We start from the raw sequence: 26,153 nt of genomic DNA, 5'->3' as shown, positions 1-26,153 counted from the left end.
TTTTAATCAAGCAAGGAACTTCTATGATTAGAGACAGAAATTTGACTCCTAACTTGCCATGGAAAGAATTCTTCTCATAGGATGCTTGTGTCAGGGGCACAGGTGAAGGGGGAGATTGCAGCTTCATCCCTTTAAAAAAAAATTATGGTGTCCACTAAGGCATTACAAGATGAACCACAGGAGCGCTGCAGGAAAACTAAAACTGAAAAAAACAATTGCCTGCCTTCCACCAACAGGAAGGATACTGGACAGTAAACTGGCCCCTCAAGTGGCTATATTTTACCCCCTGCAGTTTTAAACAGTACTGTATATACTCAACTATAAGTCAACCTCATGGACAAGTCGAGGTCAGGTTTTGGGGCCAGAATTATGGATTTTGCCATGACCCATGGATAGGTCGAGGGTAAAACTTGAAGGCTCCTTCAGTGTGTGTATGTGCGCGTATGGAAGAGAGACTCTCACTGAGGCTTTTTGCTTTATCGTTTCAGCCAGATAAGCAGGTGGGAGAGGGACTATTAAACAAACAACAATATCAATCAATCACCCAGGACTGTTTCTGCTTGCCTCCAGAGAGAAATAAACTACATGGGGAAATCTGCTATCATGTTACCATAGTGATCCGTAAATAAGTCGACCTGGGATTTTGGGGTCAATTTTGGGGCATAAATTTTTAGACTTGTAGATGAGTATACTGTATACAGTAGATGGGTTCTTAATTTACTGCTTATGTATCTGTTTATCAGTTGTAAGTTGTTGATACTTCATTGCTTCCACAACACATCCCAGCTTTTTTCAATTTTTGCTCCTTTTAAAGCAACTGTGGAAGGATAGTGGACTGCATGAGCCTCCTCAAGGAGACCTTGTAGGCCTGCACCCCTCCCACTCTTGGATATGCAAAACAAAAAAAAGACACCTCCAAACAAACCCTAACAACTACTTTTTTGCCCCCTGTTGCCCTGTAGGGGACAAGCTGGGATTTTTACCATATTTTCTGGGCCTTCCTGGAGTGTATTAGGTCCAGGAAAAAACTTTCTTAACAATAGGAAGTGAGCAGAAGATACCTCTGTCCACTTCCTCTTTGAAAAAAGGCGCCCTGGACCTAAATTGGACCATGATGTGCCCCAAGCATTGTAGAAATGCTTCCCCACTCTCCAGAGGGCAGTTGGGGGGAAAACAGTTTGAAAACTTTTGCAAAAAATGTTGTTAAAATTTTGTTTGACCTTTGGGAGACCCAGGGCCTTACAAATGTGCCAATGCCGGGCATGCTGATGGGATTTGCACCACATTTGCAGGGCTTTGGGTCTCCCAGGGGGGCCCAACAAAATGCCAGAAAAATAGCACTGGGGGCCACATGTGGCCCACAGGCTAAACTTTGTCCACTCTTATTTTAAAGGCTACTGCTTGTACAAAATTCCTTCAGTTTTAACTGCCAAATGCACAGCTAATGTACCATGTTGCTCCTGTGTTGATGCCTGCCAAACAATAAGCAGTTGTTTGTCATGAAACATGAGCATTTTCTAGGAAATGTGGGTAACCAGAAAAAAAGTCAGCACCCACCTCAATTACAGTATGCCAAATAAAATGATACTAACAAAATTCCTTGTATACTTACAAACATATATTACAAACTTAGATATACATTTCAAAAACCCCAATTTTTTCATAATACAATCAAATCAATTAATGTTCCAAATTATTGAAAAAGTCCTTCGCATATGTAGTTGACATGAGATGTGTAGAAAGAGTTCTATATAGTCCAGAGATCATATGGAGACAGCAAATCCAGAATTATTCAGCCATTTCGTGGTTCTTCTTCAGTCCAATAGTTTTCAATGCAAGCAGCAATTATCTTCTTCTTTACCAGTGTTATTCTTTGTTCTATAAACAAATTCTTTTTGTTACCATTCCTCATTGAATTATGATTAAACAGACGTGATATATATATATATATATATGGGCAAATAACTTACCACAGCATATTAATCAACAGGTATTTTATCTTTTCCCCTTAATGTATATTTTCTTAATTCTTAGTTTTAACCTTCTGGTAATTCTAATGGCAAGTGGAATGCTTTCAAGTAGAAAAAACTGAAATTCTTGCAACTCACTTTGGCTAATTTTGTGTGCATTTCCCTTCTTCAGAATCTGAAGTGGCTGGATCTGAAGGACAACCCCCTTGATCCTATGTTAGCTAAGGTGGCTGGAGATTGCTTGGATGAAAAGCAGTGTAAGCAGGCTGCCATCAGAGTAAGATAATTACTTTTGATTTTTCTTGTTTGGTTCCCTTCCTTTTTGTTGAGCTGATTATTCAGAAGCTTTTGATATTTCTGCTTCTAGATTTTTAGACATGCCATGGCTCAGTGTAAATTGTAATCTCTGAACTCTGAACAGCCCCATTTTATTGTAAATATTTTTATATGGTTCATATTTGATTGGCTCCATCATTATGAGTATTTGTCATTAAGTGTAGAAATAGCAAACAGTTTCAAACAATTTCATAAGTTGCCTTTATGAAGACTATAGTTGTTGTTTTGTTTTAATTTTATCTTAAGCAGCATTAATTTGATTAGAGTGGTGCATTAAGAAACTGCTTTGAGCAGATAAGCATTCACCTTAGCATTAGGGAACCTAATCCATCTCCACTTAAAAAAAAAAGGCAAAAAACTTTCTGCAGTGTGTTCAAGAGCAAACATGAAGAAGTGTGAATGAAGGACTGAGGCCTTGACTCTGTAGTTACTGTGTTTTCCATCATTCACTGCTGCTTTGCCTATAAAACCAGGACCTGACAGGGCTCTGCTGTAAAACACTCTGACAGAGACTATCTAGCCCTCCCTCCATCCCATCCACTATCATCCAGCTTCAGAGGGAGAGAGAAGCAGGCCAACTCCATCGGGCTTAGCCCATAGTAAGATGAAGAGCCCTCCCTCCAGCCCATCTGTCATGGCTCTGGCCTCAGAGGGAGAGAAGAACCAATGATCCATTCCCCACCATCATTCCCTTCTCTTATTCATGTCTTATTAGAATGTAAGCCAGAGGGCAGGGAATTGTCTAATTAAAAAAATGTAAACTGCTCTGATGGCCTTTGTGGCTGAAGAGCAGGGTATAAATCCTCCAAATGACGACGACAACGACGATGATGATAATAATGTCACATTTTGAAAAGCTATGCTGCTAATTCTGTTAACCTATTTTATTTGAAAAAGAAATTCTTGCCCTGGACAACTTGCTTTCAGGCCTAGGTTTCTTCCTTACCCTGGGTATAATGTGACTTTGCTGCCTTTTTCTCCATTAATCTAGAATCATTTGCTCTTCAGGCACTATTCCTTCTTCTTTTCTGCTCATGGTATAATGTGTTGTGAATTGTAAAGGTTGTTCCAGGTAGAGATGGTTGGTGGTGGTCCATGCCTTGTGGGAAAGAAAACACTGATTGTCTTAATTCTGCAGATCTAGTCAGAGACAGCTCTTTTTCAAGACTATGCCAAAGTAACAAAGTAAATGCAAGCCTTCATTTGTCTTGGATGCCTATTAAAAAGATGTTATATGCTTTCTTCCTGATTTTTTGTCAGAGTGAAAACTAATCTCATGTAATTATCTTGAATCTTAAGGTACTGCAGCATATGAGGGCCATTCAGTCTGAATTAGATCGTGAGAGACAACGAAAGCTGCAGGCAGAGCGAGGTAGGCATAGTAATTCACCACTTTCTGATGTATACTACTTCTATTCTTGTTTAGTTACCTAATTTATTAATTGATGCTTTTAAACAATTTTAAACTTGAAATAAGCAGAAATAGATTAGAGGCTAGAGCAGTGATGGCGAACCTATGGCACGCGTGCCAGAGGTGGCACTCAGAGCCCTCTCTGTGGGCACATGTGCCATCGTCCCAGCACAGAGTTTGCCAGAGTTTGTTACTAGAAAGCCAGAGGGACATAGCACTTTGCAATAAATAAGTGGGTTTTGGGTTGCAGTTTGGGCACTCGGCCTCGAAAAGGTTCACCATCACTGGGCTAGAGGTTTTTATTATCAGTGTGTGAAATTGTAGCTGTTCCATTGTTCAGCACTTACATATTTAGTATCAAGGGATAGATTGTTATTTTGACAGAGTTGACTGGTTTACTCCTTGGTTTAAACCAAGTGACTTAAAAAAATACCACTGCTGTTTTTAAATTTTATTATTCATATATATATTTTTAAAGCCTAGCTATTGTTACTATTTCCAACCCTCTTACTGGAACAATAACTGTTTGAATTTAGACGTTTTAACTTTACCAGTTATTGACAGATGTTCATTGTTAGACTAGTATCCAGTGTGTGCTGCTTCTTTTTAATCATTATATTTTATAGTGAGAGAAATGCAATTCAGAAACAGATTCTTCATTTAACATAAGTTCAGCCAAAACAATTTGCTTTAAAAGAGTACTTTTTAAAATTAAAGCTAATGAGCATAACATCTGAATTTCACTACTTAATTTTCTGATTTAGTCCTATATTGGTGTAATCCTATATTTCTAGATATAGGATGCCAACTTGTCAGTGTAATTCCCAAAGTTTTATTGAAAGATGTAAATCATATTAAAGACTAATAACTTTGGATTGTTAATGTTAGAAAGCATTAAAACATGGTTGATCAAGTTTTTAAAGACATAAAACAATGTTTCACAGTATTAATATAATAAGCACGATTCAAAATTCTTCATTAAAACATTATTGCAAAGCTCACCCCACAGTACCCTGGTTTAAACAAACACAGGTTTTTTTGCTTTTGCTTTTTTAAAAAATGTTTTTTTTCCCAACCCTGATTTTTGAGCAGTGTTAGTTGATAATAGGCTAGATGCCTAAAGTAGGATAGTCAGACCAAACTCAGTTATGTTCACTTGAAAAAGTACCTCCCTCTGAAAAGAGGTGGCATGGTATCCAACCCATGACCAGCATTGTGAGTATTCAGATCCATGAAAGCAGTGGAAAGAGATTGTTTGGTAGTTGTGTTGCCATTTTAAAACTTGTTGGCAGTCCATACCAAAATGTGCTTAATGTTAAGTGTTTTGTGTTAAGCGTTTTTTTAAGTGAAGTAATAATTAAAATCACTTGTGTTTTCTGTGACTAAAACCCTTCCATAAACATCTACATAGACATTGACACTACAGAGACATATATGCATTATTGATGTCCTTGGGATAATTCAGATGCTCTTATGTAAGTGAAAGCATATGTCACAGTCTTCATATTTCACACCTTCCTTACACCCACTGGATTTGCTGTCCTGTGAAGTTGCATCACTTTATCATGCTATCATGAGGGAGTAGTTTATTTTGTGATGTCTCTCAGCAACTATCATGTGAATCAGTACTTTGACATTCAGTTGTGTTATTATTATTATTAACCTTTATTTATAAAGCGCTGTAAATTTACACAGCGCTGTACATACAATCTTTTAGTCAGACGGTTCCCTGCCCTCAGGTTGATGTTCACTCTTGTATAAATAGGATAACAGAATTGGGAGCTTGTACAATATGATTCTTGTCCTGGAAGAGTCTCTTACTTTCAGGGTGCTGTAATTTTTCCAGCCCTCCCACTGTTACACATTTGCACTTGACACATTATCATTCATTCTATTTGTGTTTAGAAAATATGGCTTCTTGCAGTGAGTTAAGTTACCTTCAAAGTCATGCTGTGTTTACATTTCCTTTGACATACAGAGTACTTTGTACATGTAACAGCACAGGATGTTTGTTTGAACTCAGTCATATGCAAAGTAGAGTAGTGGGGAAATCTGACTTTTCAGGCAAAAGAGTGCATAAATTAAGGTAGTTGAACTTTCTCCTGGTCCACTGCTTACCACTGTGTGGCCTTCTTCAAATTTGTTCCCTTGTGGCTGAAAGAAAGTGCCTGGTTGGAAGATTGTGTGGCAGACTTAGCACCCCTTTTGAGCTAAAAATTAGAACCGCCATTTTATACATGACATGGGCATACCCAGATCTGCTCCATTGACCCAGGATTGCTTCTACTACACATACTTGGTCTTTTTGACAGTTTATTTTAATGGCTTGGAATCAGCTTGGTGTCCAAAATGGCTAATGGCCTTATTCAGCTGCCTAATATTAGGTGTTAGTAGAGAGCTTTATTTACTCCTATCCTGCTAGCTAAGAGTCCAAAACACATTATAGAAATAATACAGTTTGAGACTGCTTTAATTGCCTTGTCTCAGTGATAGGGAATTCTGGGAATTGTAGTTTATTGTGGCACCAGAGCTCTCTGACAGAGAAGGCTAAATGTCTCACAAAACTACAGTTTCCAGAATTCTCTAGCATTGAAGCAGTCTTAAACTAGATTATTTCTGCATTGTGTTTTGGACGTCTCATGATGTACTGGCACCAGTCAGAATCTTCGTATAATTTTTGAGAATGCAACCTCAACTTTACCATGCTTTTTAGTAAATTTCTCATTTTCTGTAGGTAATTATTTTGGGCCAGAGATTAATACACCTAAGCCAGTTTTTATATTAAAATAACATACTTAGATTAAAATTAATGATAAAATGCTATTAAAATCTGTCCCACCTTCGTGGAGATTGGATAAAGTTATTTACATTTTCTTCTCTGTTTTAAATTATTTTGTGGTAGCAGTATTTGCTACATGGTTTCTTTAATATTAACTATATTTCACATGCTTTTAATGGAGCTTGCCACCTAAACATCTCATCCAAATTTGCCTTCTTTTGATCTCCCTAGGAGGGTCATTTAAACCTCATGCACTAACTATGTCAGAGGCTTGTAGGGTTGTGCAGTGTGCCCTGCTGATACACTTGGACATATGAAAGCAATGCTGATATATGGACATAGAATAATAAATAATAAAATAAATAAATAACAAAACTTTTATTTAGATTCTGTTCTTCTGTAGCAAGACAATCAGAGCGGCTCACACTAAAACATCCACATACAATATTATAATGCTGCTGCTGATGATTTATTTATAGCCCACCCAATCACAAGGAATCCAGGTGGGTTACAACAATAAAATACATGGAGATAATACATAAAATTACAATATCCCCCCCTTAAAAATAATTAAATATATTACAATTAAAAGAGTTTTAAAATCAATTTATAATAAAGATAACATAGGTGGTAGTAAATACATGGTGTGAGGGGGGTAATCAATCTGTGGTCAATGAACTGTATGTATATGGGCAGGAAGCAATCTGTGGGTGTACCTTACATGAAAAGGGAGCCTTGATTAGATAGGTGAAGACCTGGGGGGAAAGCTAGAAAACTGTGGTAACTCCCTCATCTCTACATCTCTATTCCTGATTGCTACCGAATGTCTTCTAGTGAGAGACTGTGAATGCATATATCAGTGTACACATAGGACCCCATCATGTGGTGGTGAGGTTAACAACATGACCATCTTCATGCATTCTTTTAGTGGTTGAGGAGGTTTAAGTGAACCTACTACTTAAAACACTTTCTCAACTCAACTGACATCTCCCAACCACCACTTCTAATTTATCAATATTTGTTTCCCTACCAAGGCTTGAAAGGGGGTTTCTCTTGAATGTGGGGCTGTCTACCTTGTTGGTCAGGTGCAAAATTCTGAGATTATTCCTGAAACAAAATATTAGTTTATAATGCCAATCAATTAGATGATCATACATAACATGCAAGCAACGTACAATTTATTTTGTGACAGTATCTATTTTTTTAAACTTTATTTTTAGGTAAGAATGAATTGATTTCATACAAAGACTGTCCTAACAAAACTAGACATTTGGAATGAATGATTTCGCAATCACACATATGTGAATTGTAGTGGAAAATGTGCCCTGGTGACGCAGTGGTTAAATGCCTGTATTGCAGCCACTCACTCACAAACCACAAGGTTGCGAGTTAAATACGAGCCAGGGGCTCATGGTAGACTCAGCCTTGCATCCTTCCAAGGTCACTAAAATGAGTACCCAGATTGTTGGGGGCAATTAGTTTACAGTTGTAAACTGCTTAGAGACTGCTTAGGTGGTATGAAGCAGTATATAAATGAAAGTGCTATTGCTGCTATTGTTATCTTCAGTTAAGCATTTAAAATTCTCAGCTGTCTGTGGTGGTCACTGTCATCTGTACTGGATATTATAAAGTTATTACCTGTCCTATAGCATTACTATACTGTAGTATTTTTTTAACCTGTTCTGTAAGCAGCCATTGTCATACTGGCAGTACAAATACTTTTGTTTTAGCAAACAAACCTCTTAATCTGATACAGCTTTTTAAAGTGAATGAACATTTTCTGTTTGTGCTGAAACAAAGAGCTGGAGAAGAAGCGTGAAGCAGATCGGAGAGCAAGAGAAGTCCAAGAGAGGGAATTACGTAAGCGAGAGAAAGCTGAAGAAAAAGAGCGCCGGAGAAAGGAATATGATGCCCTGAGACTTGCAAAACAGGAAGTGATAACACAACCAAAGAAAGAAACGGGTGAGAATAACCCCACCCCCATGTATGAGGTTGATAACACAAACAGTATTCTCTGCAGTTTTCTCTCCCCTGTAAGGAGGGAAGAGAAAGTTATTACTGTAGCAGATTTACCATTTTTTAAAAAGACACATCACTGTGCTGGATGTCTAGTGAAAGAAAATTTTATTTCTGAACAAGTTTCAGACAACAACAAGTGGAAGCACTCCACATTTATATCCAGATATCCCCTCTCCTTTTCTGATAAATCATGAGTGGGGGAAAACCAGGAGTCACATTTTGGCCTCCTAGAACCTCTACAGCAGGGGTTGGCAACCTGCTGCCCGCGGGCCGGATCCAGCCTGCCAAGGCCTTCCTGCCGGCCCCTGCGCAGTCCTGCCGCCGATTTCCCCCGTTTCCGCGCCACTCCGGCCGCCATTTTGTTTTTCAAAATGGTGACTGAATGGCAAAGGTCACGCGAGACTTCGGCCGCCATTTTGAAAAACAAAATGGCGGCGCCCATCTAGGAGGCCCGGTGCAGCCCCTGGAGCACTCCAACAGGGCTCCAGGGGCTGCAGCAGGCCTGCATCGGGCTCCACCTTGCCCTCTGCCCTCCTCCTCCTTATGAATAGAAGAGCAGGGAAAGGAGGAGGAGGAAGAAGGAGGAGCCAGCCGGCCAGCAAGAGCAAGAGCAAGCCAGAGAGAGGTTGGTTGATTCATTAGGGGAGGGGGGTTAGCCTTCTATTCTGAATTGCATTTTAGTAGTTTAGTAGTAGCTAGTAACTGTTATTATTATTATTTACTTGCCCTTGGTGTTCTCTTTGCAAAAACTCCTCTCAGCTCCTTGTGCTTTTCTGGGTTGAGACATTGGTGCATGCTTTCTCCCTTCTATTCTGAATTGCATTTTAGTAGTTTCCATGCTAGTAACTTGTTAGTGTTATTATTATTTACTTGCCCTTGGTGGTCTCTTTGCAAAAACTCCTTTCAGCTCCTTGTGCTTTTCTGGGTTGAGACAGTGGTGCATGCTTTCTCCCTTCTAATCTGAATTGCATTTTAGTAGTTTCCATGCTAGTAACTGTTAGTGTTATTATTATTATCACTCCAGGGGCGGAGCATGCAGCCCCGCCCCTGGAGGGTGGAAGCTCCACCCCCAGTATGTGGCCCCACCCTGGAGGGTGGAAGCTCCACCCCCAGCAGGTGGCCCCGCCCCCAGAGGGTGGAAGCTCCACCCCACTGCTTCGGCCCCCCAATTGTCCGAGGGACAGCAACCCGGCCCCCGGCTCAAAAAGGTTGCCTACCCCTGCTCAACAGATTGCACTAGGTTGCAAAACGTCCCACTATAACATTAAAACTAGTGGCTCCTGGATTAAATTTTACCTCTCCAGAGATTTTTCAAACCTTCAGACTCTAAAAAAGAGTTGGCCTAAAAATCTCCAGAAACATCAAAAGGCATTTTTCATTCCTCTGCTTTCTGAATTTTCTAGGATGAGAGGACATTTCAGAGCCCTAATGTACCCCAAATCCTGGAAATGAGGAGTTACAAAAATTGCCCGTGAAATTAATAAAATGTAACTGTTTACTGTCTGCTTCATCCCACTTTTGAAAACCTTGCTGGGAATGGCATTTTTCTGAGGGGCTTTGTTGCCTAAACTAATCCCATTTGGTTTTACAAGTTAAGTGTTGGTTACCCTGTTCATATTTGGCAAGGAGATTCCAAATCATGTGAACACCAATGTGTCATACAATTTAAATGGCTCAGGCATTAACAGAAGACCGTGCCTGCAGTAGATTTTTACTGAACTGGTCCTTTGGGTTTAATGGGACTGCTCAACATGGGATTATTTTGTACTGAAAAGAACTGGTATTCTAATCTCTTTCATCTCATTCTTATCTATCCTTTATTTTTACAGAACTCTCAGTTTCCCACCCATCACATGCACCCCAACACAAACGCTCCTGGTCCAGAGTCTTAGTGAAGATACTGCTGCTTCTGCTACTAGGTGCCTTGAGTACATTGGCTATTTGCAGGATTACGGAGCTGCAGCACCAACCTGCCTGCATTAGTGTGAACATGCTCTATGAAGATACACTAACCCTTTTACAAAGCCGTGAAACTCTTCAGAATATACTGCAGCCAAACTCACAATAATAACACTGTCTCAGCTCTGGAGGACTATTCCTTTGACAGTATCTCCTGCTGGTTTTACATCAGCACAGCTAGGATTCCTATGGAATTGAGCTCTGAAAATTGCTGACAAGTCATTGAGCATAGCCTACACCAACAGAACAGAACTGCCAGTATCTCCCCCCACTTCCATTCCCAACGTAAATGAGAACTTATTTTTCTCCTCCATAGCGGAGTGTTTTCAGGGCTGCAGAATGCAGGCTATTGGTCTCTAAAGTAGAGTTCATTTCCTTAACAGCCTGCCATGAAATCCATTTTGTCATTTTAAGAAACTTTTATGTATAATCCTTGAATGTTATTGCTACTGCAAGTATGTGCTAATTTGGAGAATTAGTACTACACTACTATACTGATACAGTGGAGAGTGAAGCTGATGACATACAGGTTAATGGTTCATAACTAATGCTGAGCAGCTATATTTTTGATCTATGGGCAAAAATACTGTATGTTGTTTTTATATATTGTAGTTGCTGACTGAACAGTGTTGTGGAAGTTCCAACTCTGTACGTCTACATCTGTCAAAATCTGCCTCATTGTATCTTTGTTGTATCAACTAGGCAGTGTGCTGGCAAGGTCTTGTGAATTCTGCAACACAAAAATTAGGAAATAATGCATTATTTTATTAATAATGTAATTTTTAAAAATAAGAATATATTTTTACATTCTGAATTGCTTACAAACAATCTGGATGCAGTTCTGTCCATGTTGCCAAGTGATATTTCTTATATGTTAGCTCACGTTGAGAAATGTCACATTAGTCGTTTCAAAAATTTATCTAGCTGGCATTGCTTTTTTAGTTACTGACTTCACCTGAAGACTAAGCAGCCAGTTTTCCTTTTCTCTGGCCCTTATCCCAAGACTCAACTTGTACTGCTGTTGTTTTGGTCACAAATATATATTCTGTACACATTTTTCTGACAAGAGGCTGTAGTCCCAAGAAATCCTATGTCTTATTACCTTTAAGGCTATGTAAGACTAGAGTGACTAAACACTAGGCTTTGTTTGGAGGCACTTACAAGGTAAACTTATCTCAAGGGCAACAATAGAGGTAGTACATTTCATGTTTGAACATTTACTTGGGCTTAGTTGGGATGCTGGGATTGTGCAAAAGATGCTCAGTGAGGATGTTACTTACCGATCTTACTAAGTAATAGGAATAGTCTTGCACATCTGTTTTGGGGGTGGGAGGAGACCTCTAGTGGGCTGCAACTCAGAATACCTTTCCTTTAGTAATTGCTGTTTATTAAATGCTTCAAGTGCATAATTATGTCTTCAAGTATTTACACACCTCTCTCAATTATACATAATACTTTGTGTTTTGGAGGAGGCTTCAGGTTCTTAGGCAGAAAAGAACACATGGCTTAAAGATTTATGAGTTGTGGGGTAAAACAAGAATATTCTGCACACTCAGTAAGATTCATGTTGATAACAGAACCACAGTGTTCAGATTTTTAAGCATACATGTCTGTAATAAGCAGTGGGTAGATATATAGGCATTCACTTTATACTGTAATTTGTGTTCAGAAATTGAGATAACGTCTACTTTTTTAAAGAACAGCTATGCAAGATGAAATCTTTAATTTTTAGGTATTTCTTTGTCAATGAAAAACCTTGAGGTTGCCCAGAAAGGACTCCTGAAGGGATGGGGAAAAGTTCTCCTTTGTAGGCTCCAAATATTAATGTACTTTCCTTAATACATGTCTTCCCCAAACTGAAAAAATGGTTAGTCTCAAGAAAGTCAGTTCTTAAATCCAGGGTTTAGGATCATCCAGTAACATCCAGGGAAAGATCAGGATTATGAGAAGTCATCTGCAGGTAAATCCGTTTTGAAAGGTCTGGGCCCACTCGCCTTGTAGTGGCTGTCACACCATCACCCCGGCGAACAGGTGTCTCCCGAAGAAGGTTGTATCGCTCTTGTTCAGAAGAACACTGATGATAGGCCTAAATGTAACCCAGAAATAAGATTTATATGCTTAAAAGGTAGGTATGTAACACATTCAACAAATGCAATTAACCAATATTTGTACACTACGCTTAAATCCACCCATTTTTATGGCACTGACTTATTCATCTGCGTCCCATATAAAGCATTCTCTCACAATCCCTGGCTGCTTTGTAATACATCCCTAATCCAGAAATCAAAAATCTGAAAGTTTTTGAGCACTGACATGATGCTTTGAGGCTCCACTTTTGGAGTATTTTGGAATACAAGTACCATAGTACATACTTGTATTTGTCAGACTGCAGAGACATGCGAGGATCTGTGAAATGGCAGAAATCCTAGTGTAGTGCTTACTGAAATCATGACTCCTGCCATTTTACAGATCCTTTTGTCTGTCTCCAACATCACACATATTGCACTGGTATGTACTAAGCTACTTGTATTCCAAAACACTTCTGGTCCTGGGCCGTGGACAATTCCTAACAGATTAACACTTGTACCACTGGAGTTACAGGCGCAAGCTGGGTGGGAAAAATAGGTCTCTTGAGATGCTGAAGTGTGAAACTCATAATCCCTCAGAATTAGCTATGATAGCAGAGGCTGATCAGACTTCCAGTCCAGTAACATCTGGAGAGCCAATGCTCCTCTCTCCTGTGATTTAAATGATTACTCCATTACATGACATGAAGGAGAGCCCGAGTCTCAGGACAGATTTTAAATGTTTTACAAACAGGACAAGTAGGACAGGAAGGCAAACTTCAGACAAAATTAAGAACACCTTCGTAACTTCAACAGAGTCCAAAGCTGAATAGATCCCTAGCAACATGTTGGTATCATGTTTTTTAATGATAAAAAATGGAAGGGGGGAACTGAGTAGATAAAACAGACAATGCTCTGTTTTTAGGCAAAGGTAGAGCAAGGCGCTGGGGATCCAAAACTAAAAATACAAGGGAATAACTGAACCCAATGATACTTTTGAGAAAACATTGCATTTTGAGTCATTATCAGGTAAATGAGCTATGTGCTTTGATGGATGTTAACATCTCATAATGTCCATCCAGGGACATAGGATTTCTGTTCTAGCTGACAAACAGGCACACAGATACATTCTTCAGCATTTTGCAATCTACACACCAACGGGGAGCTAATTTTCACTTCTAAATGAGAAACAGTTTCTCCACCCTCAGTTCCATTAGGCTTCCTTTGGAAGTTGTCAATGAAGGAACAAGAACCAGGTGTACATATTGAAAAACAAGCTATATGGGATCAACAGATTCAGTGGTGATTGTGTGACTGCAAGTAATTTATGACTTATGGGTGGACCTAACTTTTCTATTAAGACAAAGCAACAGTCCTGTGCACACTTACCAGGGTGTAAGGACCACTAAACAGAGGAGAACTGAGTAACATAGGCTGGATTGAAATGCATACGACACAAGAAATTTTTAATAGCACAAGAAGTGTGTTTACTATTTTTAGGACAGCAGGAATTCTGGATTCTGACTCAACAATGTGTAATTACTTTTAAAAAACAGATTGTAATCTTGAATTGATTTACTGCAAATTGTTTTCTGATGTAAACTGGAAGTTTTCCCTCTCTACAAAGAACATAGTAATGTCAGTAATAGATGACTGTGTATCTGTAGGTACATATAGACATAGACTGTTCTTAACAAAGAATACAACACTATAGGAGATTATCTCACCTCCATCAGCAGCATTGGGGATGGGTACTGAGCTACAATAGCATTTGCCACTTCTAGACCAACCCGGTTGAATTGCTGAATCTGCCTCTTCCAAACTTGGAGCAACCCTTTTCCAGAGCGGTCCACCTTCGAACCTGAAATCCAATCCCCCTCTAGGCAGAAGGAGAAGCCGGTATTGTCTCGTTCCCTTCTGTAAAATATACAAAGAAGAAACAATGAAATAAGAAATAAAGTATGCCTAACAGTTGTGTTCCTCTACAGCAAAATTAATGACAAATCACCTCTGAATTAATCTTGCTAAGGAAACCCCATGACTGGTTGACTTTAGGGTGACCATAAACCTCAAGGCACACAGCAGTCATCAAGCACTCCAGTCCAATGGCATTCCTTCTGGTGGAATTAGAAATACTAATCTTTGAAGTAGAACCCAATGAGCATTTGCAGGGTGGGTCTGAGACACAATAAGGAATTCTTTTACTCTTTCCTTTAGTCTTGTTACTTCCTCAGTTCTTGAAACTATTTAGGATTAGGTGCTTTGTCCTGCAGACTGTTCAATTCAGCCTGCCACTTCTCCCAGCAGAATTCCATTTCTGCTGGCATTTGCAGTTTCCTCCCAGTTTTTTCCTCTAAGATAATTTTGGACTACATCATGCTATAGAAGAGTGAGGTCCTGGCATTTCAACTGCAGATTGACTATGGCTTTGCTATGAAATCTGAATGATACTTTTGAATTTGAACACACACAGGAACTGCTATTCCCCAAGAATCCTTAATATATGTTCTGCATGTTTAATGATCTTCAGCTTTTAAGGGAGGTTATTAGTCACAAATTATCATATTGCAATTTGAACTTTGTGGTCATGCTAAATTAACCTTATGAAAGAATGTTAAATTGAAGGTTGTGAGACAGTTCTCCTTATGGAAGAAATGGGTTGGGATTTATACTTTGGATATCATGATAATATAACTAGCAAAATCCCCCAAGTGGAGCTGCTGAAATGTTCCGGGAAGTAGAAGGCTACAGCTGATTTGTTCACTCACTTGAATGGTGCTTCAGCCACAGCCTTGGTAAACATACTGGCAAAATCAGCAAACTCCTTCCAGCTCTCAAGAATTCGAACCTGCACACTTGTGTGAAGTTGCAAACCCACCAAGGCCTGTAAAGGCAAACAGATTATCAGTGATGAAGCATGCATTTGGAATAGGAGATACTCCGGCTACTCAAAGCACCACCACATTTTGGTGTAGGTGTACTGCTTCCATCCTAGAACCTGCCCATTGAGTCCTAAACCATTACAGATTTGTGTGGTCCTGACCCTTCTGTAAATCTTCTGCATACAAAGTTTTAATCATCTCCCAAAGAAAATTCTCATCAAGGTTCTCTTGACCTCTAGATTAACTGCAATGCATTGTATATATTTCTGCACACTCAAACAAACTAGTTCAAATTACAACTACAGATGTACCTAGTTAACAAATATGTGCTTATGGACATTACATCTTTAATAGAAAATTTGGTATCAGAAGCAGAAATGACTTGAAAAGAATACTACAAAAAACAAAGAGCAATTCAACATATTTCAGGAAGCATTTTATTAAACCTAACAACATGCACAAGTGAAATGAAACAACCAGGTCATATAAACCTTTCATGATTAAAAAAAAAAAAAAACACCTTGAAGATTACAGAGACCACGTAATGGTTTCTTCCAAAATGCATCCAATAACTCCTGCTCCCCCCCCCCTAATATTTTCCACTTTTCTTCCCACTTTAGTGGTCAAATGTCTATGGTTTTTAACATGCTGGATGGTAACTAGTGAAGTTGATTTACCTACTCTTCTTTCTCTGTTTTGCTTTCAATACAGGTTCAAAATGGATCCTACAGGCAAATTCTCTTTGTCATGTTTGTTGCAGCCATGCACACATGGCAACAACAGGATCAGTTAGAACAGAATCCCATTTTCCCCAGCTCAATCTTCCTTCCATTGTTTACTGCAGACACACTTCTGCAACTCAGTACCAGAAGTCTGTGTTTCTCTAATGCTTTTTCAAAATCCTCCCATTGTCAGTGTTGCTAAACCCTTTCACTTAGACAGAGGAGGGAGAAGGGGACTGTGGGCATAAAAGACTTTGTAAATGGACTTTCACTGTCAGAGACTTTGCTAACATATGACTGTATAAGGCTCTGAAAAAACTAGAAGCTTCAGTGCTCAAACATCTCTGCTGAGTATCAGTCCATTTCAGAGTACAAATACCCTTAATATATTATCGGTTCAAAATTAAACCATTACAAAATACTTGTATCTTTAAAACATCCATCCAGAGTGCCTGAAGAAAGGCCTCTCTACATCAGCGTGTTCATATATTATTGCCCTGCATTCTGAGTTGAAAGTGGAGGGCTTCTCTGTCGTTGCACCCCACTTTGAGAATTCTCTTCCCAGTGAGGCTTACCAGACACCTTTTTAGTCACCCTTAAACTGAAACTATTCTAAGATCCTATCATGAGATGCTATGGCTTCCCCTGGCCAGAGGCATCAGTAAACTGCAATTGTTTTCACTACTTCTACTTACTGTTTTAAATTCTTAGCCTTTGGTTTCAATGTGGTGCATTGGTTTTACTGTGTGAGACACTGAGAATTTATGGAAGGGTGGCTTAGGAATGAATGGGGTAAAACTCTTCCTTTCATCTTGTTAAATGGAGAGTGAAAGGTAATACCATTGAAATAAATAAAAATGCAACTTGGAAAGAGCAGCACAAAAATCTACAAACTGCTGATTCTGACTAGACTACAGAATTCCCACATCACAATTCTACCAGTGTACTGAAAATAGTGATGTGCTCCCAATGGAGAAAGAGCAGTTTTACATTCCGTTAGTATACTGGGCAAAACAGCAATGCTCCAGCAACTGTGAAGGCAGAGGGGGCCAATGTTTGCACCTGCACCTTCCCAGCAGGCTCAGACCAAAAACTGACTACTGTATGGCTGAAAAAATCAGAAGTAACTTATGGTTTCTATTTTCATATTTTGCAGCTGATTTTTACAGGTTTTGCAAGTTGTTCTTTCAAATTCAAGTATCAATTTACAGTCTCAGGGGAAATTTCAATCTCTCTCCTCCCACCATTTTGGGAGGCTTCATGGTTCTGGAAGAAATTGAGGATGCAAAAATACCCCTGAAGGGGCTATGGTTTCCCCACTTGTAGCACTTGCCATCCAAGCAGGATCTCAGTGGCAAAGCACTTGCTTTTGCATGCTCATAGTCTTGGGTTGAATCCCAGCATCTCCTGTAAAAAGATCAGGTAGCACAAGGGACAAAAAAAGACTTCACAGGAAGCTCCAGAAGCCACTGCCCATCACAACATACATGTCTTGATTAGACACACCAGGCTTCTGCCTTAGCATAAAACAACCTTCCTATAGTGGTCATCCAACTGGGCCGATTTAAAAAAACATTCACCCACAGTCAGCCACTCTGTCTCCCCTCCCCAGTTCAATCTCTCCCAATGGCTCCCTCTATTAGTGGTGAATCAAAACATGAGTGTCTTTGTTGACCTTTATGTTTTGCTGTACTCCCTGGTTGGCATAAGAAACTGAGTTCTACAACCAGAATGAACAGAAACAGGAGAGTAATTGTTCTGGTACAAATACTATTCAGAATCTTTTAAACAAAAGACCACTAATTAGCTGAAAAAAGAGCACTCAATGCATATAAATTACATGCACATGTAACTCAAACCTTAACCCGCAGTAATGATAAAAAGCATTTAGTTCCTATTACACCAGAACCAATCTTATTTTCATTATTTTTCAGGGTCTAAAGATAAGGTACGGAACATTTGCCTTTCCTCCCCATCCATTCTCTACCATGGCTATGCTGGGAAGGGCCTCTGAGAGCTAGAAGTCCAAAACATCTGAAGGGCAATGCTAAAGACTGGTGTGCATCCTCTTCTTCCACTCTTCCTCTTTACTCAGCTGCTTTCTCCTTTCTCTTCATCCCCTCTTTTTCTTTTCTGGGAGCTGGAGTCTAACAGTATCTAAGGGCTGCATTTTGCTCACCCCTCACCTCTGCCTTTGCAGGAGTGGCTGCTACAATGGTACAATCACTACCATTAGCCCCTGAAGACTGGGCCCCACTGCCCAACAGCTGAAGCTATTTTTTCAGAGAGAAAAAAAATGTTAACTATGACTGAGACGACTGTTAAAACAGCAGCTCTACCACCCCATACTGCCAGAAACTCACTTCTTCCACATCCACTCTGGATAGCTCCAGGACTGCGTCTGCCTTCCCTCTCCATTTCCTTGGCCTGCCTTGCTCCTGTGCCATACCGCCACTCTGCACTGCTTGCTTCACTTTCTTCTGGCACTTGTGTTTGTGAGAACTGGGAAGACAAATGATTAATTAATGCCCTCAGCACTGGTGTTCATTCCCAGCAGGTGGGTGGCGGGATATTTGGCTGAAATGGTTGAATATAAAGTTGGCCCAAAACCACTTTTCTTGCTCCAGCTACCATCCACATGGCAGTGCTGGGCAAAAAAATAAATTTAAAAAAATTAAGGATTTGAATATGTGCACAGTCAGCATTGGCTTTTTCCACTGGAAGGTATACTGCCTTTGTACAGACCATCTTTATAAGGAACAATGGAAACAACCTCCTTCATAGCTCTTGGTGAAAAATCTTTAGGGCAATTTCAGTAGTGAAAAGCAGAATCCTAACCTGAAGTATTTTTCTAGTTCTACTACAGCCAATGCCAGGGTTTTCCCAGGCATTTTCTGCATGATGTTTGCCACAAAAGTCCGTAGAGTCTCAGTGGGTCCTTCCATGCTAACCTGGGAAGAAAATAAAGTAAAATGTCAGAGCAAAAATTTATAGCCTCTGACAGATTGCATTACATGTCCAATGATCTCTCAAACACACATGTAAGACTGAAGTTTCAGGTTTGTTTATTCACCACCTTCTCGGAATTAAACGAAGCATTCACAATATGTCAGTCTCTTTACAATACACAAGGGAAAGGAGTCATGCAGCCTTCCAGAAGTTGTTGAACTGCAAGTTCCAGAAGCTCTTGCCAGCATAGCCAGTAGTGAGAAATACTTGGCAATGCCACCCAAGATCTCTGGAGGGCGGTACAATTCCCATTCGCAACACAATTGTGTTTATACGAACAAAACAAAACACATGGAACTGATCTTATTTTTAAAAATGGGGTCTTTGAGGTACATAAATTGTTCTTCCTGTACCTGCTAGACATCAGCATTCATGACCATACCTGCTTAGAGTTATGAATCATGGTGAGAAATTCTTCTAGCGGCACCAAAACTAGAAGGTTGGGTTCTTCTGTCAGGTCATCTTGTTCCACCTTCATCAGCATACAGTTAAGAGCAGGAAGGAAAATAAAAAGATAATGACTATGGCCAATAACAAGAAACAAGGCATATATCTTGATGGCCGTCTGTCGGGGATGCTTTGATTGAGAGTTCCTGCATGGCAGTGGATTAGACTGGATGACCCTTGTGGTCTCTTCCAACTCTATGTTTCTATGATTCTATCCACTACTATGAGTTCCCCAGTCAGAGATATGTAAGGAAAAGCAAACTCTTCAAGTAGAAAGTATAGGCAGCAGGACAAGTGCATTCTCTGTGAAACTGATCTACGCCTGACTACAGAGCTTGCCTGTTTCTCCAAGAGATGAAACACAGAAGGATTTTAACCAGTGTCTGACAATGTGACTATAGATGTTTCCTCTTGGTGCAACATTTGCATTCAGACCACAAAATGGCATTGCTGGAGACCAAAATTAGTAAGATCCTGGAGGCCCATTGTTATCAAAAACCAAGTGGGCACCTTGTATGTTTAATGCTCACTGAAAGGCTTCTAGATGGAATTGTTTGCCACAGTGGTGGGAAACATGTGGTCCTTCAGATATTGTTGGACTGCAACTCCCATCAGTCCTAGACAGCATAGTCATTCATGATGGATCATTCGAGCTGTGGTTCAGTAACATTTGGAAGGCCACAAATTCCATATTTTTGCTGGAGAATATTTTCCTAATATAATAGCAAAATTCAAGTCCTCTTCTCCAAATACAAAACTGCATATTTCATTAGATTCTAGTAAATGGTGTGTGTGTGTGTGTGTGTGTGTGTGTGTGTGTAAAAGAGACTTTTTAAGGTTGTTTGTGCAGATGGGGCTATTTTATGTATACAACGAAGACCAAAAGAGAGAGGTGACTAAGGGAGAAGAATTTTCTATGGGTTACTTAGAATAACAAAGTTAGCACACTAGCAGTTTGCCACTCTACCCTCAGTTCTAGAAACAGAACAAGGGGGAAGTCTTTAAGGAAATGTGCTCCTGTACCTGAGCTAGCCTGGTCTTCCTTCTCCAGGTGATACTGCAGGGAACATTTTGGCTCTCAATCACACAGCTACATTCCATGGTCTGCAGAGTAGTCAGCACCTGTCCACCCCCTTCAACCTGTAAAAGACCTAAGGGGGAGGAAGCAGTCAGGGGTCCACAGGAACTGAGGTGGCACTTAATTCCTAGCAAAGCCATGGGTGAAAGAGGGCCATACCTGGATCCAAGACAACTTGAATGTGCTTCAGACACTGATCTGGTCTCTGCGCTTTCCACAGGTTGGCCAAGACCTTCTTCCTTGCCTGCTCCTGCTCCTGTAGCGCTTTCTGAGCTACTCGCTCCTTTCTCCTCTGCAAGGCAGCCTTGTGCACTTGATCAAGTGCCTCCTGGCTATCAGTTGTATTGGCTTGAAGGGGCAAGGGTTGCAGGCTTATCCCCATCACCCGGTGGCTGACATTTTTCATTGGTGAGTCAGAAGCACTAACTGGAGGTTGGAGCACAGGCTGCTTCTCAGGTTCTGAGAAAGCCGGTTCCAGGTCACTGTCTGACAACTCCCAAGTACTGGCTACAACTCTCTTCTGGGAATATGGCCTTCTGGGAAGTGACGTCTCCCCTTTCTCATTGCTGGAACAGAGCCTATTGCCTCCAGTTGAGTCTTCAGTGCTCCGTTCTAGGATCCTAGTAAATGAATTTCCATCTGCAGATGGCTTAGTAGCCAAAAGCTTCCTCTTGAGCCTTTCGGCCAAGGGAACAATCTCCTCCTCATCATCTTCGCTCTCACTACTGTGCTGCCTCATCACATTCCGATGATTGGCAGCCTGGGCTATCTCTTGGGGACCACGAGACTTTTTCCACGCAGGAGAAGGAGCAGATGAACCCTCAGAGTCTGAACTTCTAAGTTCAATCACTTCCTCATTTGTAGAAGGCTGGCCAGGGTTTTTTATGGCAGCTGGCTGCTGGCTTAGGAATGGGAAGACTGGTAGCTCTTCACCTTCACTGTCACCTAGCTCTGGGAACATCATGCTCACCATGCAAGGCTACAGGAAGTGGATCACATCTAAAGACAGGAAGCATAACAGTGTCATTCAAAAGTGTGGAATCTTTTCCCCACCCCAAATTCCTGTCAAGGGCTACTTTCCCTTGCCTTTAGGGCAACTGTGGAGGGCCCAGGGGCTACTTTTTTGTCACTGGAACTTTATAGGAGCTGCCCAGACTACATGAAAACAAAAACAATAGTCAGAAAAGTAGTGAAAATACTGCTTTTGATTTTGAAAAATTGGATTATGGAAAGAGGTCTTGTAGCACTTTGAAAATAACTAAAAGAATTTGGTAGCATGATCTTTTGTAGACTTGAGTGTATTTTCTCAATGCATTTGCAAGATGATGTAGGTTCAAGTCTACAAAGATCATGCTACCAACTTCTTTCTTTTAGTCTCCGATGTGCTACAAGACCTCTTTCCATACTGATTTTACAGACTAGCATGTCTGTATTTTGGGATTATTTTATGTTAGATAGTGCAGGGTGGCCTATTTAAAATGTGAATTGCTGCTCCTGGAGACTTCCAGGAAATGCAATTTATTTTTTGTTTCCCAGTTAAAGGGCATTTCAGGTATATGGGGTGATTCAAGACCACCAAAAAAGAAAAGAAAAAAAGAAATGAAAGAATGAATGAATGAAAGAACTTCTAGCCCCAGCATGGCACTTTGGCCACCTTTGCTTTAGGGGTGCAACATTTTTGCTCTAGTCTAAGGGCTATACAAGTTTGCAGCTTTATGCTGCAGATATATCTGAGATGAAATGTCGTCTTTTCATTGCTCTCCCAGCAGTGATCCTAATACAGATTTCTCTTTCCTGAAAGCTAGTAACAGTAGGGAGACAACACTCTGTACGAACCTAGAAGGCATCTGCAGGGGGCCCAGTGATCACTGCCTTAGAGATAATCTGTTGAGAGCTGTGTATTGGGCTGCTGGGCAAGGTCAATTCTGGGCAGACCTAAAAATAGAGGGAGGGCACTCTGTTTCCCCTACATTTTCTTCTACTCCCCTTCCCTCTCTCACTCTTCTTCCACATCCAACTAGTTGTCAGGGAAGGAACAGATCACCCTTGCAAAAGAAATGAACTGTTTATTAGCACATGGCCAAAAGCTGCTTTCCCTGTGTAAATTTACAGCGCTTTATAAATAAAGGTTAATAATAATAATAATAATAATAATAATAATAATCTAAACAGTCTTGGGCCTGGAAAGCCAACATTTTCCACTACTGTCCTGTCAGAGCCTCCTTTGTTCCTAGGAAGATACAGGATCTGCAGACTAAAGGAATGTTCAACCCATAAAGACCAACAGCTGCAGCACATTGGCCTTGGCTGCTCAACTTCTATAGTTACTCTGTAATCTCCAAAAAGCAGCACTCAAACTGTTGGGAGGCAGCAACCTCTAGCCCTTGGAAGGTGGGCATATTCCATTATCTCCCCTGTCCCACAAACCTTCATAATTTACCACTGCCTTTAGAAAGAGAATTATGGTTTACTATTTAGATTATTTATATGTCTTCTCTCAAGACTACCTGAAGGCACAAAATAGAAGAAAACCACATAATAAAGTACGAAAAACAGCAGAAAAACCAAAACAAGCCAGCAACAGATCATCCAAGGCCTGACAAATCTGAATTGACTTCAGGATTCACATCAAACTCTGCTAAGGATCTAAACAAAGTTCTCAAGAAAAGGTTAAGTGGGACCACCACCCAAAACACCCTGGCCCCAGAACCCACAATGTGATTACTTTCAATGTTGCTCCAGAAAGCAAGGTTTCTGGGGCTGATCTAAGGGTGAGATTTACACGTCCTTCCTACTATTGTCAGATTGCTACTCCCTGCATTTCTCACTAAAGACAATTCTATCTGGGGCTGCTGGTACATGGAGTCCAACAAAATTTGGAGGGGCAGGTTTTCCAACTCTGAGGGTAGGTTAGAGTTATGTGTTAATTTCCCCTTAGAACTATCTTTTTGGCAGAAAGGAAAGGTATACATATTTTAAATACTCATTTTGGGGAGCTATATGATTGGTTATGGTACTGGGATCATACTTGGGGCCTACTTACAGCAAACAAGTCTCTGAGCAATACTGGTTTGGATTTGCAACAAGCAAACTTCTTTTACCAAATAGTCAACTTCTTCTGTAGAGATATATTACCCATTCTGAAATGGGTCAGCGTAGACCATTCATTCACAAAACTTTCCCCTTTATATGAAACAGAGGGAAATAATCTGTCTTTTCTCTAGAAACAGGGTGTCCTGAAAAAATAACAGAAAATACATTATACATCATGTAACTGCCCTCAATCAGCAGTTTGTAAGTCCTGAAGGTGCCATTGTTGAGAAGCTTAAACATGTGGCAGGGAGGTCTGTAAATCAATGGAAGAAGACATATGCAATGTCCCAGATTCAATCCTTGGACTCTTCAAGCAGCATTATAGCTGTGAAAGCCTAGAAGAGTGAAGAACAAGGAGATTAAGTCTTTCAATCAACATCCTGCAATATTATCTTCAGAAAAGCTGGACATTTTAGACCAGTGCTTCTCAGGTTACATGATGAGGAGGACCAGCAATGATTTTTCCCAATGTGCCAGGGACCAGCATTAAGCTAGCATTCTAAGGCGCGATACATACCAGCAAAATGTAGCGTGGCGGTGGCAGTAGGGTTAGGGAGCGCACACCATTTAGATGCTCTCTAACCCTAGTACATACTAGGATTAGCTTAGTACGTACTGGCAGTGGCAAAATGGTGGCGCCCTGTCTACATGGGTGCCGCCATTACGATGTGACAGACGCATAGCGTTGACATGTCACGTCACGCTTGCGATGTCATGAGTGCGCCATTTGCGCACTTGGGCATCGCAAGCGCAATGGAAAAAGAACCAGCTTTTTGAGGGTTCTTTTTGCTCCGCGGGAAAGGCCCACGGTCTGGAGGCTGCGGTTTCCCCGTGGAGCAAACCAGGGTGGCGGGAGACGACAACAACAACATGTCCCATTGTACTAGTTTTCAGCTAGAAGTGGCTATATTCATTCATTTATACTGGATGCATACCGCAGCAGCAAAGACAGGGTGACCAGACATCCTCCTTTCCCAGGACACATCCTACACATCCCACCTTCTGTGTCCAGGAGGAATTTCAAAATGTCCTCCCATTTTGAGAATGAATAAGATGCATAATTTCAAGTGTTATTTTGTCATAGCCTCCAATTTTCTTGAACATCCTGCATTTTGCAGTGCCTTGCCCTTGTTGGCAATAAGGACCTCTGGTCACCCTGAGGAAAGACCATGAGACGGAGTATTTCATCTGAAATGTGCATAATAAATAAAATATGAAGTCTATTTGGATCTACCAGTACAATCCCTGCTAAGCCATGGAAACCCACTGGGTGACCTTGGGCAAGTCACACTCTCTCAGCCTCAGAGGAAGGCAAAGGCAAAAAAACCCTCTGAACAAACCTTGCCCAGAAAACTTTAGGGTCGCCAGAAGTCGGAAACGCCTTAGAGCCATGGAGGGTGAGCTTGGTTAAGTCACACTCTCTCAGCCCCAGAAGAAGGTAAAGCTTGTTACAAGCAGGCAGATTATATTTCTATATAATATGAAAGCCTGGTTTCTGTTGCTTTTTGGTGGATTAATGAGAAGACTTCGGTCCACAGGCTTTCCTATATTGTTGAAGCAGATTGCTGTGCAGCCTCAAAAACAGTAGTGAGGTGGGTTGAGCACTGGGCTGCATCTCTGGAGACCAGAGTGCGAATTCTGTGCAAACCCACTTGAGCAGGTCACACTCTCTCAGCCTCAAAGGTAAAGCCAAAGGAGGGGGAGGCAAACCATCTGAACAAACCTTGCCCAGAAAACCCTTTGATAAATTCACTAAGTGGGAGACGCCTTGGAGACATGGAAACCCACAAGGGTGAGCTTCATCAAGTCACACTCTCCAGCCTCAGAGGAAGGCAAAGGCAAAAAACCCCAAAATTATATTATTGTTATTATTATTATTATTAATGTTAATATTATTAATATCCCGCCCTTTTCCAAGGCTGGGACTCAGGGCGGCTTACAACATTTAAAAACAACAACAATACCATACAGTTAAAAACACACAAAGATAGTATATTAAAGTAGAATTAAAATTACTACAATAATTTAAAACAAATTCAATAATAATAAAATCCAGTTTAAAAGATTAAAACATTTACAATACTAAAAAACCCCACAACCCTCTGAATGAAGAAGCCTTGCCCAGAAAATTTAGGGTCGCCATAAAGTCGGAAATGAGTTGACGTGACATAAGAAGAACAAGATCTACTACTACTACTATTGCTACTACCTCTGAGCATGTGCAGAGTGCTCCTCCTCCAGCCTTCTTTGAAATAAGAAACTGAGGCAGGAGCCGCAGATGATGATGAAGATGATGCCTTTGAAGGGAGGACAGGAAGGAAGAGAGAGGAGAAGGGAAAGATCCCGCCAAATCCTTCAGCAACACACACAACGACAACTACA

The 26,153-nt window shown here is 40.5% G+C and overlaps 2 protein-coding genes across 7 annotated transcripts in view; one reads left to right on the top strand and one right to left on the bottom strand.

Annotated features, from left to right (window-relative positions):
- LRRC59 (leucine rich repeat containing 59) overlaps window positions 1-12,720 on the top strand; it is an 18,760-nt gene extending 6,040 nt beyond the window's left edge. For all 3 annotated transcript variants that reach the window (XM_089536944.1, XM_089536961.1, XM_089536954.1), the window contains exons 5-8: window positions 2,143-2,247; window positions 3,606-3,678; window positions 8,297-8,458; window positions 10,345-12,720. In XM_089536944.1, the coding sequence (XP_089393070.1) occupies window positions 2,143-2,247; window positions 3,606-3,678; window positions 8,297-8,458; window positions 10,345-10,583 (579 nt within the window). In that variant the 3' untranslated portion in view covers window positions 10,584-12,720. The remainder of the gene's footprint in view (window positions 1-2,142; window positions 2,248-3,605; window positions 3,679-8,296; window positions 8,459-10,344) is intronic.
- On the bottom strand, window positions 11,840-26,153 carry EME1 (essential meiotic structure-specific endonuclease 1). 4 transcript variants are annotated; one of them, XM_089536909.1, is made up of 10 exons: window positions 25,981-26,153; window positions 23,722-24,106; window positions 20,838-21,677; window positions 20,624-20,751; window positions 19,536-19,625; window positions 18,983-19,095; window positions 18,508-18,646; window positions 15,309-15,424; window positions 14,268-14,457; window positions 11,840-12,560 (listed from the first exon to the last, which is right to left on the bottom strand). In XM_089536909.1, exons 3-10 carry the CDS (start codon window positions 21,649-21,651, stop codon window positions 12,384-12,386), a joined length of 1,767 nt encoding a protein of 588 aa, XP_089393035.1. In that variant the 5' UTR covers window positions 21,652-21,677; window positions 23,722-24,106; window positions 25,981-26,153; the 3' UTR covers window positions 11,840-12,383. The 4 variants fall into 4 exon arrangements, with proteins under 4 accessions (XP_089393035.1, XP_089393052.1, XP_089393043.1 ...); XM_089536926.1 differs by having other exon boundaries at window positions 23,780-24,106; XM_089536917.1 differs by having other exon boundaries at window positions 23,722-23,914.

This window comes from Sceloporus occidentalis, unplaced genomic scaffold (assembly GCF_023333645.1).
Source record: "Sceloporus occidentalis isolate IW3139 unplaced genomic scaffold, rSceOcc1.0.p SCAF_1, whole genome shotgun sequence".
NCBI classification, from domain to species: Eukaryota; Metazoa; Chordata; class Lepidosauria; order Squamata; family Phrynosomatidae; genus Sceloporus; species Sceloporus occidentalis.
This window is presented reverse-complemented; position numbering and strand designations above follow the sequence as displayed.